This window comes from Rhinopithecus bieti, unplaced genomic scaffold (genome assembly GCF_001698545.2).
Source record: "Rhinopithecus bieti isolate Rb0 unplaced genomic scaffold, ASM169854v2 scaffold_38981, whole genome shotgun sequence".
In the NCBI taxonomy this organism is placed as follows: domain Eukaryota; kingdom Metazoa; phylum Chordata; class Mammalia; order Primates; family Cercopithecidae; genus Rhinopithecus; species Rhinopithecus bieti.
In genome coordinates, this window is record NW_016819573.1 from 2,308,426 (window position 1) to 2,321,975 (window position 13,550).

General features: G+C 48.4%; 1 protein-coding gene across 2 annotated transcripts in view; it reads left to right on the forward strand.

The window, feature by feature from the left end:
• PPP1R16B (protein phosphatase 1 regulatory subunit 16B) overlaps positions 1-11,956 on the forward strand; it is a 122,885-nt gene extending 110,929 nt beyond the window's left edge. For both annotated transcript variants that reach the window (XM_017859099.1, XM_017859100.1), the window contains exon 11: positions 7,096-11,956. In XM_017859099.1, the coding sequence (XP_017714588.1) occupies positions 7,096-7,602 (507 nt within the window). In that variant the 3' untranslated portion in view covers positions 7,603-11,956. The remainder of the gene's footprint in view (positions 1-7,095) is intronic.
• The last annotated feature ends 1,594 nt before the right edge of the window (positions 11,957-13,550 follow it).

Genomic DNA, 13,550 nt, shown 5'->3' on the forward strand with positions numbered 1-13,550 from the left:
TTTTTGAGATGGAGTCTCGCTCTGTCACCCAGGCTGGAGCACAGTGGCGCGATCTCGGCTCACTGCAAGCTCCACCTTCTGGGTTCACACCATTCTCCTGCCTCAGCCTCTGGAGTAGCTGGGGCTACAGGCGCCCGCCACCTTGCCCGGCTAATTTTTAATATATATATATTTTTTAGTAGAGACGGGGTTTCACCATGTTAGCCAGGATGGTCTCGGTCTCCTGACCTCGTGATCCACCTTCCTCGGCCTCCCAAAGTGCTGGGATTACAGGCGTGAGCCGACGCGCCTGGCTGCCTCATTCTTTTTTATTGCTTTCTAGAATTCGGTTGTTTGAATATTAAAATTTACATATCCATTCACCCAAGCTAGAGTGCAGTGGCGTGCTCTCGGCTCACTACAACCTCCACCTTCCAGGTTCAAGCGATTCTCCTGCCTCAGCCTCCTGAGTAGCTGGGAATACAGGTGCGTGCCACCACGCCCGGCTAATTTTTATATTTTTAGTGGAGATGAGGTTTCGCCATATTGGCCAGGCTGGTCTTGAATTCCTGACCTCAAATGATCCACCCTCCTCGGCCTCCCAAAGTGTTGGTATTATAGTGAGCCACTGCTCCTGGCCTCCATTCTCCTTTTGGTGGACATTTGGGTTTCTTGTTTCTGGCTACTGTGAATAAAGCTGCTATAAACATTTTTGTGTGTGTCTTTTGGTGGACATAAGCACTATTTTGTGTTGGGAATATACCCAGGAACACAGTGGGAGTCACAGGTAGGCATATGTTTAGCTTTAGTGGATACTACCAAGCAGTTTTCCAAGGTGCTTTGTACCTGTCTGCTTTCCCATGGCAGAGTGTTTCTTGCCAACCCTTGGTATAGTCAGTCTTTTTTTTTTTTTTTTTTTTTTGATACAGAGTTTCACTCTTGTTGCCCAGGCTGGAGTGCAATGGCGCCATCTCGGCTCACTGCAATCTCTGCCTCCCGGGTTCAAGTGATTCTCCTACCTCAGCCTCCCAAGTAGCTGAGATTACAGGCACCTGCCACCATGCCCAGCTAATTTTTGTGTTTTAGTAGAGATAGGGTTTCACCATGTTAAGGTGGGAATTCTGAAAGCGTGGTGCCCGGAGCAGCAACATCAGCACACCTGGGAACTTGTTAGAAATGCAGATTTTGGCTGGGCACAGTGGCTCCCACCTGTAACCCCAAAACTGAGGGAGGCTGAGGTGGGAGGATCTCCTGAGCCTAGGAGTTACTGGACAACATAGCAAGACCCTATCTCTACCACCCCCACCTAAAAAAAAAAACAATTAGGTGAGTGTGGTGGTGTGTAGTCTTTGGTCTCATGAGGCTGAGGCAGGAGGATTGCTTGAGTCGAGGAATTCGAGGCTGCAGTGAGCTATGATAGCACCACTGCACTCCAGCCTGGGTGATGGAGTGAGGCCTGGTCTCTAAAAAAAAACAAAAAGTAAAAATAAATAAATGTAGATTCTCAGGACCCACCCCAGATGTGGCGATACTGCTGCACATAAGAATTTCAGAACCACTTATTTGAGGAATAATTTGTTCAGCCTGACCCCCAAATCACATTTCTTCCAAGGCTGTGGCTGACTTTGGTTCACTGTTTTTTCTTCTTTTTTTTTTCCCCTCTGAGACAGGGTCTCACTCTGTCGCCCAGGCTGGACTGGAGTGCAGTGGCGTGATCTTGGTTCACTGCAGCCTCTGCCTCCCAGATTCAAGCAATTCTCCCACCTCAGCCTCCTGAGTAGCTAGGACTATAGGCACCCACTATCATGCCCAGCTAACTTTTGTGTTTTTTGATAGAAGACGGAATTTCCCCATGTTGGCCAAGCTGGTCTCGAACTCCTGACCTTAAGTGATCTGCCTGCTTTGGCCTCCCAGAGTGCTGGGATGATAGGCGTGAGCCACTGTGCCCCTTGTTTTCTAATCTAATGTTTAAGAAGTAGTATAGACAGACTAAATCAGAATCTCAGGAGTTGGGACCTTGGCATTGTATATGTTTGTTGGTGGTTTTTGTTTGTTTGTTTTGAGATGGAGTCTTGCTCTGTGGCCAGGCTGGAGTGCAGTGACTTGATCTTGGCTCACTGCAGCCTCTGCCTCCCGGGTTCAAGTGATTCTCCTGCCTCAGCCTCCTGAGTAGCTGGGACTACAGGCGCACGCCACCATACCCAGCTAATTTTTGTATTTTTAGTAGAGACAGGGTTTTACCATGCTGGCCAGAATGGTCTCAATCCCTTGACCTCGTGATCTGTCCGCCTCGACCTCCCAAAGTGCTGGGATTACAGGGGTGAGCCATCAAGCCCGGCCATGTCGTTGTTTTTCAAACCTAAAGAGAGACTGTTTTTCAAGTGATTGCAGCAGTAAGTAGATTGCTTCGACCACAGAATTGACAAGGATCTCGGAGGTCAGGGAGAAACGAGTTCGTTTCCTAGGGAGGAAGACAGAGGCTGCAAGGACTGAGGGTGGGGGTGGGACGAGCAGGTGGTGTAATTGGACAGTTGACCAGGAATGTGTGTCCCATGGTCAGTCCATTTCCAGAGGGTCTTCAGGAGAGTTTTTCTGCATTGCAGTGCTTGTTTACCCTCAGGGTGAGTCAAAGTCCAGGATCCTGTGGGGAGGGGAGCAGCTTAACTAAAATTTGGTTAAATCATTTACCGCTGGGCACGTTGGCTCACGCCTGTAATCCCAGCACTTTGAGAGACCCAGGTGGGCGGATCATCTGAGGTCAGGAGTTCGAGACCAGCCTGGCCAGCATGGTGAAACCCTGTCGCTACTAAAAATAGCCAGGTGTGGTGGCAGGTGCCTGAAATCCCAGCTACTTGGGAGCCTGAGGCAGGAGAATCACTTGAACCTGGGAAGCAGAGGTTGCAGTGAGCCAAGATCGCACCACCGCACTGCAGCCTAGGCAACAGAGTGAGACTCTATCTCAAAAAAAAAAAAAAAAAAATCATTTAGCAAGCATTTAATTTCAGTTGATAAGTTGACAGTTTAGCTAATCATTGCAGAGAAAAAGAATGAGAATTTGGGGAACTGTGTTTGGGTGGTCCTAGGAAAAGGAGGGGTCGTCTGAGCGCTCTGGAAATCCTATGGGGAAGGCTGATTCTGTGCAGTCAGCCATTCCCCAGAACACGAAAGGTGGGGATTTCGTTTAACCTTCCTGTTTTCCAGTATCTCAGTTCACCATTGCCAAGATGATGTGCCTACCACAAAGGGTGTTCTAGGGTCAGTTGTGTTCTTATTTGCATAGGACTCAGCCCATAATTTGTACATCATTAAGCATTAGGCAGATAAATGTATTTAGAAGTTCCCTGCATCATGAGAAAACCTCTTTCATCTAACCCACATCCTTCAGGCCGGAGTTAATTCCTCTTCTTCAGTGCTCTGATTTCTGACACTGGAGATGGATATAGGTGAGTTTTGTTTTGTTTTGTTCAGACGGGGTCTCATTCTGTCACTCAGGCTAGACTGCAGTGGTGCAGATATGGCTCACTACAGCCTCAACCTCCTGGGCTCAAGTGATCCTCCTGCCCAGCCTCCCATGTAGCTGGGACCACAGGCACGCACCACCATGCCCAGCTAATTTTTAAATTTTTTTGTAGCAATGAGGTCTCACTATGTTGCCCAGGCTGGTCTCCAACTCTCAGGCTGATGCCATCCTCCCACCTCAGCCTCCCAAAGTGCTGGGATTACAGGCATGAGCCACTGCACCCAGCAGGGATTTTTTCTTTTTAAACGAATAGATTTTTTTTTTTCAAGCAGTTTTAGAACTCTAGAAAAATGAGTGGAAAGTACAGATATTTCCCATATACACCCCCCTCCACCCTGGTTTCCCCTGTTTTTAACAACTCGCATTAGTGTGGTACATATGTTATCACCAATGAGTCAATATTGATACTTTATTGTGAACTAAAGCCCATAGTTTACGTCAGGTTTGCTCTTTGTGCTGTACCTCCTGTGGGTTTTGACAAATGCATAATGTCATGTGTCCATCATGATAGGGTCACACAGAATGCTCTCGCCAATTGGCTTAAGCGGTTATATTAGACGGCTGAGATTGCGAACAACTGGTTAAAGAGACCAAGTCTGTCCCACTAAACAGCCCCGGTGTTCTACTTATGCTTCCTCCCCAAACCCTAGCAACCACTGATCTTCTACTGTTTCCATAGCCTTGCTTTTCCAAAATGGTATATACTTGGAATTATATAATATGTGATGTTTTCAGATTGGTGTTGTATATGGTTTTTTTTTTTTTTTTTTTTTTGAGATGGAGTCTCACTCTGTTGCCCAGGCTGGAGCGCAGTGGTACAATCTTGGCTCACTGCAACCTCTGCCTCCTGCTTCAAACAATTATCCTGCCTCAGCCTCCTGAGTAACTGGGATTAGAGGCATGCATCACTGCACCTGTCTAATTTTTGTATTTTTCTTTTAGTAGAGACGAGGTTTCACCATGTTGGCCAGGCAGGTCTTGAACTCCTGACCTCAAGTGATCCATCCACCTCAGCCTCCCAAAGTGCTGGGATTATAAGCGTGAGCCACCGTGCTCGGCCTGTGCATGTTTTTAACGGTCTAGATGATGCCAATGTGCATCCAAGATGGGATCAGTGTCTCAGATCATTGCCACTCTAAACATCAGCAGGAAATTCTTAGAAGTGCCAAATTTCAGGCCCCAACCCTGACCTCTTGAATCAGAATACGGATTTTAACAATATCCCTAGGCAACTCATATGCACATCAAAGTTTGAGAAGCACTAACTAGGACCACCAAGAAACGGTCTCCCCATGACATGGCATCAGTCTGCCTGCATAGTTCAGAAGGAGCCATTAAAAAAAAAAAATAGTGGATTCGGTGGCTCATGCCTGTAATCCCAGTGTTTTGGGAGGCTGAGGTGAGAGGATCATTTGAGACCAGGAGTTCAAGACCAGCCTGTGCAACATAGGGAGGCCCTGACTCTAAAAGAAGAAAGAGAAGAAATACACACTCATAAATGGAAACTGACTATGGAAAGTGTTCTTTGCCTTATCACATATTACCATATATATGTTATTATATATATGTTAGAAAACTAGATTATATATATATCTTCGACATCTTTCCATGCCAGCTCATGGAGACTTCGTTCATTCTTTTTATAAGCTACAGAGCATTCCAATAGAAGTACTGGCCACAATTTCCTGCTTGCCCAATGATGACTTTCAGGCTTTGCACTAATGAGAGAGAAAATCTGGGAAATAGGCTTGCTGGTGCAAAGTATACAATCTTTTCTAAAAAAAATTATCATTATTATTATTATTTTTTTTTACTGAAGCGCTGGGGAGAGAAGAAAGGAAAAAAAGAAAAAAAAATTTCACTGAAGGATGATGCAAAATTGTCCATCAAAGAGACTAGCAATTTACATTCTCACTCATTTCCCTATACCCCTGCCAACACTGAGTAATAACACACTTTAAACATATTTGTCAATGTGATATCTAAAAGTGATATTCTGTTGTTTTAATTTTTATATTATTAACGATGTGTGAGGATGAATACTTTCTTCCAATGCCTGTATATCTATATATTTTGCTGTGGGCTGCCTATTAGTATCCTCTGCCTACCATTTTTATTGGGTAGGTAGGCTTTTTTTTTTTTTTTTTAGATGGAGTCTCGCTCTGTGGCCCAGGCTGGAGTGCAGTGGTGCGATCTCGGCTCACTGCAAGCTCTGCCTTCCAAGTTCATGCCATTCTCCTGCCTCAGCCTCCCGAGTAGCTGGGACTACAGGCACCTGTCACCACACCCGGCTAATTTTTTGTATTTTCAGTAGAGACGAGTTTTCACCATGTTAGCCAGGATGGTCTCAATCTCCTGATCTCGTGATCCACCCGCCTCGACCTCCCAAAGTGCTGGGATTACAGGCATGAGCCACCACACCCGGCCTGGGTAGGTAGTCTTTTAAAAATTGGCTGGGCGCGGTGGCTCATGCCTGCAATCTCTGCATTTTGGGAAGCTGAGGAGTGTGGATCACTTGAGGTCAGGAGTTCAAGATCAGCCTGGCCAGCATGGTGAAACCCCGTCTCTACAAAAATATGAAAATTAGCTGGGTGTGGTGGTGTGCACCTGTAATCCCAGCTACTCGGGAGGCTGAGGTGGGAGAATTGCTTGAACGCGGGAGGCAGAGGTTGTGGTGAGCAGAGATTGCGCCACTGGTCCACTCTAGCCTGAGAGACAGAGCAAGACTCCGTTTCAAAAAAAAAAAAACAAAACTTTTAAGAGCTCTTTATACTTTCGAAAATTACTCTCTTTTCTGTCGTATATGTTGAAAATATTTTTCTAGTTTCTTCGTGTGTCTTTTGACCTTGTTCCTTGTTCATGGTGATTTTTGCTGTGCTTTAAATGTTATTGTCGCTTGTATCTGTTTTTTAGTTTATAGTTTTTAGGAAGCAGTTACTTTTCAAACTCTTGTTATCCAAGGATTATTGGGTATACAGGGTCCCTGAGTAAGAATCTTTGTGAGATATGCTTCAAATACAGAGGAAGGATTACAAGTGACTGAAAAACCCAACTAAAATGGACTTACACACAAGGAATTTATTGGCTTGTGCAACTGAAAAGTCTGGGCCTGGAAGGATCCTGGGCTTCAAATGTGTCATTGGGATGCAGTCTCTCTTAGTTTTCCTTCATGTCAACTTCATTTGCAAGCAGACCCTTCAATATAATATCTCCCCAGCCCTCAGCTTACATCATTCTTACTACCCACAGTTCCTACAGAAACTTCTGTTTCCCAAGTGTTCTTGCAGAAGTCCCAGGGTTGCTTCACTGAAGCAATTTCAGTTAAGAACTCATCCCTGGGCCAATCCCGGTAGTGAAATATGTTGACTGGCTAGGCCTTAGGTCATGATCCAGGCCCTGGAGCAAGACCAGGGGTCAGTCAGCTCTATGAAAATTCATAGATTGGGGGTTCCCCAAAGGACAACCCTGTCCCCAATACCCAAGAGGGAAAACAGATAGGGGAAAGGTCTAAAGAATAATGCCCTCAGCAGAGAGACAGGTGGATAGTAGGTTCAGATCTTCCAGCCAGCTGGTAATGTTGTCCTTCTCACTCGCAGAACCCCAGGCTGGAGAAGCCAGTGCTACTCTCCGAATTTCCTACCAAGATCCCACGAGGTGAACTGGACATGCCTGTTGAGAATGGCCTCCGGGCTCCAGTCAGTGCCTACCAGTATGCACTGGCCAATGGGGATGTCTGGAAGGTGCATGAGGTGCCCGACTACAGCATGGCCTATGGCAACCCTGGTGTGGCCGACGCCACCCCGCCCTGGAGCAGCTACAAGGAGAGCCCTCAGACGCTTCTGGAGCTGAAGCGGCAGCGGGCTGCAGCCAAGCTGCTCAGCCACCCCTTCCTTAGCACCCACCTGGGCAGCAGCATGGCCAGGACGGGCGAGAGTAGCAGTGAAGGCAAGGCCCCCTTGATCGGAGGCAGAACTTCACCGTACAGCAGCAATGGGACCTCGGTATATTACACGGTCACCAGCGGAGATCCCCCACTTTTAAAGTTCAAGGCCCCCATAGAGGAGATGGAGGAGAAGGTGCATGGCTGTTGCCGTATCTCCTAGTCTCCATGTGATGGAGGAGGGAGATGCCTGGAGCGGGGCTCCTGGAATCCAGGCCAGCCCGACAGCCCTGGCTGGGGAGGTGTCAGAGGGCAGTTGGGGAGAGGCGGGCTCTGCTTTTCAGAGGAACTCAGACCCCAGCCCTCACCTGGCTGCCCATAGCATCCCATGTCCCATGTCCCATGGTTCTGCTTCCTGCTGCATCGTCTGCCATCTGACACAAGGCCCGTCATGGCCTCCTGGCTCACTCTGCTGTCTGATCTTGGGAGGGTGGGCTTGAGATCCCAGCTCTATTCTTGGTATAAAGGCTTCTCCGGATCAGTACGTGCATGTCACATCAACACACACACACACACACACACACACACACGCACACACGCACACACAAGCTCAACCAGTGTGTGTAGGAATGACATACCTGGGCTCAGGGGAAGTAAGGGGGCTTAGAATGTATGGGGTATTCCCAAAAGGATGGAAATTAAGACTCAGAGTCTCATTACCACTGCCAATGTGGCTTTAGCAGGGGAGGGGACCTGCTAAGCTGAGACCCATAGTCCTGCTCAGAGTCATCCCAAGGTCTGGGCCACCAGCCACACCTGACAGGAGCGAGAAGTCCTCGCTGTGTTCAGAGGGAGCCAGGAACCTACATGGGTAGACGAGATGGACACAGACCTGCTCCCCTCAGCCTTGTTGAGAGCCACACTTCTACCCATGCCAGGAGCCAGCTGTATGACCATCCAGGGGTAAAGGGGGAAACCAGGCGATTCCATTTCTGGAATCAACCAAATCATGTTTTCCTCTTGGATGGAAGTGTCAAAGGGTGTGGGAGGGGGACAAGGTCAGTATTTACAAAAGCATATCTGATTTTAAAAATTCCTGTAGTCTGTAAAACTCCTAGAGGGAGGGAGGTAACTAAATTCACTTCTTCTTGCGGATTGTATCACGGTCACTGGGTTTTACTGGCTGGTGCTGGAAAAATGAAGCTAAGCAAGGAGCTTCCATTGGAATGCTTTTCCAGCCAGAGAGGCCAGTTAATTTAAAAAAACAGTCGCTAGTTAACAGTGACACAGCCCAGCACCCTTGGGTCTTTGTGAATATCCAGACTGTTTCAGCCCAGCCCATCTCAGCCAGCCCTTCTCAGACTGAGCTGTCAGAGCAAGCAATTAGGGGCCAGCCTACCTCCACCTCCCACCCCCATCCGTCATGTGTGTGGAGTCAGTGCTCAGGATCCCGGGCCCAGCTTTTGCTTTTCTGGGGATGCTTGGTGAGGCAGATTTGCCAGTCAGCCCCTTTGAGTTCCTGCCTGGCCCAGGGGCTCCCAGCCTGCACTTGCAGGAGTGGTGATGTCCCAGATCTGCGAATCCAGGGTGCACGTGGTCAATATCCCGTCCTGCATTCAGGAGAGCCGTGGTAGGGCTGGAGTTGGGTCTTGCCCAGCTCTGCAGTTTCATAGTCCCAGCCTTCCTGATACTGGGGAGGGAGGACTGTGAATGGCTGTTCTCCCCTCACTGCTGATTCTCCCAGGACCCCCTTTGGAGTTGCCCATGGCATGGGCACTGCCCACAGGCTCAGCCAGAATCTTTTGGTGCAACCAACAAGCTGCAGGTTGGCCCCTGCTCTGTGCGCCTTTTATTTGTCCTTAAACTACCTCCTTAGAGCTCTGAAGGGGTCCCCTAGGTCCAGATTTTAATCTGGGGAACAGATCTGGGTTCTTTTTAACCCACTTCTTTCTCAGTCTATGAGAAACTTTCCCTGAGGGGCACCTGGGCTAGGGGCTTGGGGCTGGAAGACCATCCCTGCCTTGTGCCACAACTTTTGTCATGGGATCTGCTTTTTGTCATTCTTCATTCTTAGCCCGCTACTGTGGCCCCCATGGCCCCATAACCCAGAGAGGAAGCTGGACTTCAGGGAGCCTGGGTGATGCTTTCCCAGGAGCAGAGCGACTGGACCAGAGAGTAGAGGGCCCATGGGAGTGACTGCGCCCTTGGTGGCTGCTGGAAGGGGAGAGGTTCTCAGCATCAGGCCACCTCCACCCCAGTGCCAGGATAGATGTATTCTAGAGCAGAGGTGGAGGCGGCCCAGGAGGCTGAAGACAGGTGCACAGATGCTTCCCACATCCCTGCCATCTGGGGTGGGCTCTTCAACATCTCAGGCTGTGGCTGGAACAGGACAGGATGATGTAAAACACATGTACCATTGGCTGTAAAACAGTATGAGCCCAGACTGACGCTGAAATCCCTCATGAGCTGACCTTAGCTACAAGGTAGGGAGTTCTGAGGGAAGCCATGTGCTCCTCAGGAGAGAGCTGGGCAGGTTTTCCCATCTTTTTGCTCAGGGGCCAAACACTGAAGGCATGTGCTGCCCAACCCACTGAGCGCCTGAGGCCATTCCCTCCTTTTCCGCAGGCCTCCTGCCTCCTGGGCCATTCCTCTCCACCCAGAAGGCTGGGAATCCCAGCTGATTCCCTGACAGGAGCTGACTTCACACACAGGTGCCTCTCAGGCATTGGCTCATGTTTTCAGCCAGGGACAAACCATCCCCTCTTGGGGCTTTAAGTCCCTGGGGAGCTTTCCCTGTAGGTCTTCTGAGTGTTGAGAGACAAGTTGGAGACCAACCTCCAATGAATGAGCCGCCGTCATTCATTAATTCACTCACTAATTTACTGAGTAGCTGCAACATGCCAGCCACTATTAGGTTCTGCGGATAAAGGAGGAATAAGACAGAGTCAAGAGAACTGTTCTTTGTGGTTTCTGCCCCTTGGGGATCACAGGCATCAGCAGTCCCATTCAAGTCACCTGAGGCAAAGTGTCTGCATCTTGGTCCAGTGACCCTTTGCTTTTCAGCTCCCAGAATCCTTAGAGTCTGAATTCCTTTAGCTGGGAACAGCTGTCATGACCACCCCTGGATAACATTTGCCACCAGTTATAGATGCTGGGTCTCGGGTTCCAGGCAGACATCATCCAGCTCCATCTGGAACTTTCAGTGATAGCTGCCTTCAGCCAGCATCTTTGGGGGACTCTATAATATCAGCTTGAGATCAGTGTCTAGAAGACTGTTCTGCAATTTGCTGCCAAATGCATCTCAGGTTTTTAAAGTCATTGTTTCTTGCTCATGGTGGCTCATTTATTGCATAGTCCCCTCACCCCACTAATGGATAATGGGAGGAAAAGTTGCTGCTTCCTTCAGCATCAAAGCCTTTCCCCGGGAATCTGCCTCCCTCCATGGCAGGGGTGGATTCGGGAGCCGGGAGAAACCAGGCAAAGTCAACCAGATGCCTAGCTCCTGCTGAGACCCAGGTCCTGTGGCAGCTCCTCATTAGATTAAAGGAGACCACTTCCAAAGCAGGTGCTGCATGGCTCACCATCATATGCCCCAAACAATTGAAAGTTGGCGGCTATTACCAGACTGTGGGTTTCTGGCGAGTAGCTTAGGGAAGCCGAATAAACTCTAGGCCCAGAGCTACTGAAGACTTCAGGATAGAATTCTCCATCAAATATGCAGCATAAATAAAACTGCTCTGCACTGTTTGATCCATTTCCAAGGGGCTTAGAAAAGTTAACAAGGGTGTGTCCCCTGTCCTGCCCCACTGGTTTGCTGGCTTTGTAATAACATGAGACCATTGTGGTGGTTGGTGTCAGATACCTTTTCATCCTGAGCTCTCTCACCTACCTGCTCTCTCTTCCAGAGCAGGATACTGGGGTACTTTCAAGAAGGGTGCTCCTTTCAAGATGCCCAGAAAGACTGTATTTAACTCTGGCTATTTGTAACTTGGGGGTGGTCTCCCCTGCCCCAGGGCACATAAGAGCAAAGGGTCCAATGGTCAGTGGATGACTCTGCAAAAGTGACCCCCTGTGCCAGAAGCTATAGCCCTCTCCCCGACAGGACTCTCTTGTTGGCCAGAGGGCCTGCTTCCCATGGGCATTGCAAGTGCCACCGTGCGGGGCCTGGCTCTGCACACCCAGGAAAAGTCTGCAGACCCCCAGCCCTCCGCAATAATTCACCAGACCAGAAGCCACTGATGTACAGAGAACACTTTAAAAAATGTATTTTATGTGAAAAAAAGTTAAAACTCTGTATACTGTATCAGCAGCTTTGTGTAAAAATGGCAATCAAGAGAGTCTAATATATTTAAAACTTTTTTAAAAAAAATCTTCGCGGATCTTTGATATCGTATTGAAGTAACTTCCAGGTAGCCCCTCGCCACGCGGCACCAGTGGGCCTCGGGTCCAAAACCGTGGTTCAGCCACATCCCAAAGGGGGCACATGTCCCTGGAGTTGCTTCCAGATGCCAAGGCCTGTGACGGAATTCGCTGTTAAGAGTTTTTAATTAAAATTATTAAAATTCCTTTTAATAACACCTGCTAGTGTGAGTGGTTATTGCTGTGAGCTCACTTGAACAGTGCTGACTTGAATTCACAAAGAGGAGGTTTCTGGAATAGAGGGTGGGTGAGGGCTTCTAGTCTCTTCCCCCTTACCCCACCCCTTCCCCACAGAGGGCTTTCCCATGAGGCCCCTGAAGTAGAGGGAGCTCTGGGGGCTCCGACCTGGAGCAGATGTCTCTCCAGACTGGGAGATGGTGAAAACTGATGAATTCAAGAAAAGATTGGTGGTTGGGAATGACCTTCATTCTGTCAAATATTCTCTTTGAAATTAACATGAGGCCCTAGAGTTGCATATATTTATTCCATACATTTTCAAAGCTTTTCCTGATATTTATTTATTTATTTTTATTTTTTTAAGACAGAGTCCCACTCTTTCACCCAGGCTGGAGTGCAGTGGTGTGATCTTGGCTCACTGCAACCTCTGCCTCCCGGGTTCCAGCGATTCTCCTGCCTCAGCCTCCCAAGTAGCTGAGATTACAGGCGCTTGTCATGATGTCCAGCTAATTTTTTGTATTTTTAATCGAGACAGAGTTTCACCATGCTGGCCAGGCTGGTCTCCAACTCCTGACCTCAAGTGATCTGCCCGCCTTGACCTCCCAAAGTGCTGGGATTATAGGCGTGAGCCACTGCGCCCGGCCTCTCATGACATTTGTATGTAACAAGGGTGCCTCTCTCCTCTGTCCCATTCTTGGAGTGCACTGATGTGTCCTGTCCTCTTCCCCCTGCCCTATTCCCCTCTTTCCCCTCGTGTGCTTATTGTGGGGAAGTACAATACTATAAAGTACTTCACCTTATGACAGCAATACAGCAGCTAAGGCCCTGGCCATTCTCATTTTTTACCTCAAGCATTAGAGCCATACAGAAGCTATGTGGTTGCACAGCCTCAGACCACAGTCCTTGGTCCTTGTCCCACACAGAACTTTGTTGGTGTTTTTCTTGAAAGAGGATGAAAAGGGTGTCGGATCACAAATTCAAGACCAGCCTGGCTAATGTGGTGAAACCCCATCTCTACTAAAGATGCAGAAAATTAGCCAGGCGTGGTGGCACAAGCCAGTAATCCCAGCTACTCTGGAGGCTGAGGCAGGAGAATCGTTTGAACCTGGGAGGCAGAGGTTGCAGTGAGCCAAGATCACACCATTGCACTCCAGCCTGGGTGACAGGGCAAGACTCCATCTAAAAAAAAAGAAAAAAAAAAAAAGAAAAAAAGGTGCCTTCTTGTAGCCTCCCAGACCCTGGATACCAGAGCAGGGACACATGGAAGGCCCCACACTTATTCTTGAGAAACTTCACAAAGGGATGAGGAGAGCAGGGGAAGAGAGGGAGAGGCGTCCAAATAGCCGCAGGCATTCATCCATTTAAAAAGGTTATTGGTTACTAAATAATAATAGCAACCTCTCACATTTATGACGCACTTTTCATTTACATAAGAAAGATGAGGACTGAAAATTGTTTGTTGGATTTAGCTCTGTGGAACTCATGATGAACCTGACAAGAGGTTTTGGTAAAGAAGTGGGGATTTTAGCCTGATTGAAGAGGGCTGGAAGGGAACTGGAGACAGCGGGTATAGAC